Source organism: Sus scrofa, chromosome 1, assembly GCF_000003025.6.
Source record: "Sus scrofa isolate TJ Tabasco breed Duroc chromosome 1, Sscrofa11.1, whole genome shotgun sequence".
Classification (NCBI taxonomy): Eukaryota; Metazoa; Chordata; class Mammalia; order Artiodactyla; family Suidae; genus Sus; species Sus scrofa.
This window is the reverse complement of record NC_010443.5, coordinates 207,816,855-207,822,423: the sequence shown is the minus strand read 5'-3', so window position 1 is coordinate 207,822,423 and position 5,569 is coordinate 207,816,855. Positions and strand designations below refer to the sequence as shown.

Here is a 5,569-nt window from a genome sequence, read left to right as displayed (position 1 = left end):
TTAATTTATTTAAAAATTATTATTCTGGGAAATAGTTTTTGTGTATACTGAAATGAAAAGAATTCAAATAATCAAAATGATTTTTAAGATGAATTTCTTTTTTTTTTTTTTTGCTTTTTAGGGCCACACCTACAGCATATGGAAATTCCCAGGCTAGAAGTCGAATCAGGAGCTGTAGCTGCTGGCCTACGCCATAGCCACAAGCTATGTCAGATCTGAGCCACCACAACTCACGGAAATCTGTATCCTCAACCCACTGAGAAAGGCCAGGGATCAAACCTGAGTCCTCATGGATACTAATTGAGCCACAATGGGAACTCCTAAGATGAATTTTTAAAGGAAGATTTTAGGAAAAGAAATATGGCTAAGGAAAGCCATTTCTGCAATTTTTTTTCATACAAATAAATACAAACAGGAGAAATGTAATGACTAAAAGACAGTTATTGAAGGGCCTTAACAGAAAGCTAGTTACAATGCTACTTTGACCAGTGTCAACAGCCTAGGAGACCATTTCAGAAATGTTTTTGCTAGATAATCTCCCCATAGTGCCTTTAAATTATGGGACAGACAAAGCAAATAAGGACAGAATGTAAGACAACTGAATGCCGCAACACTTCCCAAAATGCTTTATACACTGAAATTTAATATGCTGATATTCAGAATATTTTCTGAATTTGCAATTTAAAATAAAATTTGTAATACGAAGCTTTTATACAATAGCAAAACCACAGTCATTCAAACAAAGAACCCTTACCAAACTACCTAATGCCAAACACACGGGGATAAAGCGTTTTACCTGTAAATTGGTTTTTTAAATCATTTTTAATTAGTTGCAGTTCATTTAATTTGACTTCTACTAGAATTCCTTGGTCACTTGCATTAGCATCTCTGGGTTAAACTTTAAACCTGGTACTGGCCATATATTTTTCCTTCCCCATAACATAGGTACTAGTTTAGCTAACGAAGATTGCTCCTCATCCATATGTAAACCACTAAATGTAACATCACCACTCCTTCTTCAAAGCTAGAGACCTGACATTAAGGGTTTTATATGGGGAGTTTCAAAAATAAGGAGGCAACCAAACAAGTTGTTTCTTATCTATGGAACTACTTAATCATCTGACAGAAGTCAAATAAAACACAGCCTAAGATGCAAAAGCAGCTAAAAGTATGAGGAATCCTTTCTATAAATACCATATATGTATGCATATATATAAAAATTTTTTTGCTAATGCTTTGACAAGCTGTTAATGAAATCCATTCTTATGGTCTAGTTTATTTCTTTTACTCCTTCAGATGAGGGCTTTTACTAAAACTTGCAGACAACAGATCATATAATATTAGTAATGGAAAGGACCTTAGCAATCATCTAGTTCAAATCCGTCACTCGCAGATGAAAAACTTAAGGTGGAGAAAGCTTCCACAACTTATTAATATCCTTCAGCCAGTTTGCGGCAGAGCCAAGACTAGATCCCAAATGTGTACCAATAACAAGATGAATACCATAACTTCTAAATCGTTCTTACTTTGCAAACCACCTTTCCCTTAATATATTCTGTACCCACTTAACATTTCAGGCTGAATGATTAGCAACGTTGCTGATGATAATGGGATAGCTTTTTTAAGTTGAAAGTCCTGGGATGAAGGGATCCTGGACATGAAATTCTGCTGGGAAGCCACTCTGTTGGGGGTGTCCATGCTGGTGCTCTGTCTTCACCTGGCACTGACACTCCTCCACCAGCATCACCACCTTGACCACGGGGGACAGTCCAGTGCAATTCAGCTGCAAGTGCATAGTGGTGAACTTGGCAGGCAAGCAGTGGGAGCAGAAGGTGTGGGGGTGCTGCGGAGTTCCAGGAAAATGAACAGACCCACATTTTCCGAAGCAAAGATTGTTCTGTATAACTGCTTTCTCGCAATCTTCGTGGGTAATTGTCTAAAAGGCAAACACATCTCTGCTATATTATCTTGAGTCATTTCTTTAACACATTTAATGCAGAAGCTATAGACTGTAAATCTGAGGATAACTTAGACTAAAATGTTTAAATCTTTCCAATTTTGAATACATTTTGCAATAGCCAAGTGTTATAGCTTAAAAGCATGGAGCTACCTCAGCTCAATTTCTTTTATTGGGTAAATTAATAAATTAGCCTTTAGGAAATCCCTAAGGTGATATGAAAATATTTTACTCTGCACTTCAATACCAAACTTTAAAAAATTTTGTCTCATTGGATATGTCTGAAAAATTCTAATGGTTAGCTTCTTATAAATAGCGTGCCTTATATTTTCTACTCCTCATAGTGCATTGTGTGCAATAGCTTCTCAATACAAGTTTGTTTAATTGCTTGGAGAATAGATCACAACATCACAAATTTAATTTTGTCCTATTTGGCAGGCTTATAGTACATTGACTGCTATTAAGTTGCGTGGAGCAAAATTGCAACACATATGCCTCCAAATCATCATGCATGATGTCATATTTGCCACTCCCGTAACCCCATACACCTAGCTTCATGTGCCCTTCAAAATGTATAAGAGCCAAACACCTTACTTTTAATTTAATGAGCAATAGAATTCAAAATAAAAGTTCAAAGGAAATTTGATTGCCTGGTCCTTAGGAGCAATTTTCTAATTATACATGGACCAACAAAGCAGTCATTATTATTTTCTAATTGACTTGTTGCTACATATCCCTGCCTTTTCAGAATACTTAACTGCCCTGCACAGTCAATTACCTTATAATACTGCCTGTTTAATTGCGTAGCATTACTGGACTGTAAAATTTTACTCTCCCTTGCACTGCTTTTGGTTCAATATCTTCGCATTTAAGGACCTAATACAATTTCTCAATTTTAATTTAACATTTGGAGTGTGGGCTTTGCCAGGACTGCCTGGAGGAAGTAGATAGTAGAAGATTCCTTTGTCTTAAAAGTGTGGAATCCATCAATAATAACCACAAATCAGTCAACACATAGTGAACTGGGAGACAGTGTTTTTAAGGGGGAGAGGGGGAATGTCATTTCACAACCAGATTATTTTTTGAAAGCCGATGAGAAAACAAGTTAAATTAAATCATTGTGCTATAGTTATAATGGCAATAATATAGCAGCTTCTGCCTGATGACCTCAGCATGTACTATAGACCCATGAAGTAGCTACATGTGAAACAAAGGGATTAAAACCATTTGTTGTGCATGTTTGGGGAGGAGTCCAATGTATCCTCTCTCATCTACAGATGGAACCAACCCGCTTATTCATATTCTTCATCCATATCCTAATAGAGTTTAGAGATTTAGCTATAGAGACATTCTGGTGTTTGCTCTAAATTCCCACTTTCCAAAATGAAGGGAAAATCTTAATTATCTCTCCAGAAAGACCACTCCCCATGTAAAAAGAAAATCCTGTAAAACAAAGCTCTCTGCCCTCAAGAGGCATGATTACTAATACAGGCAGTTCCATTATCCCATTTTTGCAGCATTTTCAGAATGCCTAGAAACAAGAGAAAGGCTAGAAGGAAGTTTAGGGAGTGTGATCATACTTTGTCACACCCCCCAGGGAAGGCCGGAAGGACCAAATCTGGGAGTGAGGTGAGACGCAGGCTCCTGGCATGCTCCAGCTGCCCACCCCCTCCTGCAAACTCTGATCCCTTCCCCCACCCAGAGCAAATACCTGGCTGAAGGGCACTGTTCTACAGGTCTCCCGATGTACTTCATGGCTTTTGATGGGCAGGATGATCCCCTGAGAGGCTGGGCTCATTCTGAACATGAAGTGGTGCCAGAATTTCTTGGCTTCTTCCCGAAGAGGAGATTTCTCCCCCGGCATCCCATCCTTCAGCCGAGTGAGGCCCTGGGTCTTGGGTAGGACTTGCTCCCTGACTGAGCCCTGGGGTGGGTTCAGCTCTCTCTCAGGCTTCTTCCAGAATCTGCCAAACCTGGACAGCATCTTTTCTCGCTGCCTCTGGACTTCCTCTGCAGTGCTGGCACCTATCAGGTGTGGCACTGCCACAAACAGATCTGGCCTCTCCTCAGTTTCCTCGTGGTTGCCTACAGTGAGCTCTCTGCGCTGCCTTTCTAGGAGCACAAGAGAAAAAGGACTCAGACTTTGGTGGCCATCCCGGTGCCGGGAGGCCTTCCCTAGAGGCAGGAGCAGCAGGAGCTGAAGGAAGAGGAGATGCATGTTGTTGGGGTGGGGGGCGCCCAAGCTTCTTTCAGATTCACAGATGGTGAGGCCCAAAGAGAGGTGCACTCTCTGCAGGACTGTGAACAGGGAAATGCTATATATAGATACCTGCCTTGTGGGACGGGAAGGCAGGTGGTCAGTAGCCAGCAGAGTAAACACATTTATTGTTTGCTTGAATTATGTAGTGCTAATGGTGTCCTGCCTTCATTTGGGTTTTGTGTATTTTAGAAGGCCCCAGTGAAAGCCTGGGAACCCAGGGGGTAATTAACTGACACTTGATCGTCTGAGATTTAAAGAGCAGTATTAGTGAAAACAACACATTCTTTGCTGGGATTTCTCATCACTGGTATTCGAAGAGAGAGAGTCAGCTAACGTTTGCGGCGCATCTGCTTTGTGCTGGGATAGAATAGTGTTTTTAAGAGAGAAGTATATCAGGTAAAAAATTAACGCATATACTTCACCAAAAGTCAGGCCATTGGGCACATCACATGCACGCACACACACATGAGCAGCTAAAGAAGTATATAAAAGTTGTAAGAAGGATGTGAATTTTGTGAGCAGAGGACTTTCCCTGTTTACTTAGATGTGGTTGGGGTTGGGGAGTTTCGCATGGTAACAGTTAAGGCAACATATTGTTCTTTTTTACACAGGGAAACTCACAGGTCCCCAGTAATCCCCTCACTTTAAGAATCAAATACTCAGTGCTAAATTTCACAACGGGTCAATCATCAGGTAAACTTTTCCAATTGTTCACAAATTTCTCAACAGGATCCTAAGTAATAGACTGTCAGCTCATTAGCCCTCAGAGAGGATGGGGAAGTGACTTTCCTTCTAGCCACCCTACTGACTTTTTTTCTTTCTCTAAACAAAGAGCCAGACTTGAGAAAGTGGATTCTAAAAACCTGGTTTGATAGCTCTGGGCATGAAGCTGGCTGGTCTATCCTTTATTTTATAGAATCCACGCCATCTTCCTTATTTTATAGTAATTGACAACCAGGTTAAATAAAGGTGGAGGCAAACAAGAGTCTTCAGGGATCAAAGGAATATTTGTTAGATGACTATCATTCAAAAATGTCTTAAATCAGGAGTTCCCGTCGTGGAGCAGTGGTTAACGAATCCGACTAGGAACCATGAGGTTGCGCGTTCGATCCCTGCCCTTGCTCAGTGGGTTAACAATCCGGCGTTGCCGTGAGCTGTGGTGTAGGTTGCAGACGTGGCTCGGATCCCGAGTTGCTGTGGCTCTGGCATAGGCTGGCGGCTACAGCTCCGATTAGACCCCTAGCCTGGGAACCTCCATATGCCGCGGGAGCGGCCCAAGAAATAGCAAAAAGACAAAAAAAAAAAAAAAAAAAAAAAAAAAGTCTTAAATCAGTCAAGGGAATGAGAAAGAA

General features: G+C 40.8%; 1 protein-coding gene across 1 annotated transcript; it reads right to left on the bottom strand.

The window, feature by feature from the left end:
• CER1 (cerberus 1, DAN family BMP antagonist) lies at positions 624-5,329 on the bottom strand. The gene is made up of 2 exons (XM_021063603.1): positions 3,669-5,329; positions 624-1,936 (listed from the first exon to the last, which is right to left on the bottom strand). Exons 1-2 carry the CDS (start codon positions 4,173-4,175, stop codon positions 1,622-1,624), a joined length of 822 nt encoding a protein of 273 aa, XP_020919262.1. The 5' UTR covers positions 4,176-5,329; the 3' UTR covers positions 624-1,621.

Bases quoted from the DNA above. Each gene is read 5' to 3' on its own strand.
- CER1 (XM_021063603.1), bottom strand. From the start codon at position 4,175: ATGCATCTCCTCTTCCTTCAGCTCCTGCTGCTCCTGCCTCTAGGGAAG. The intron at 1,937-3,668 runs GTATTTGCTCTG...TTTGCCTTTTAG, and splicing joins GAACAGTGCCCTTCAGCCAG to ACAATTACCCACGAAGATTG.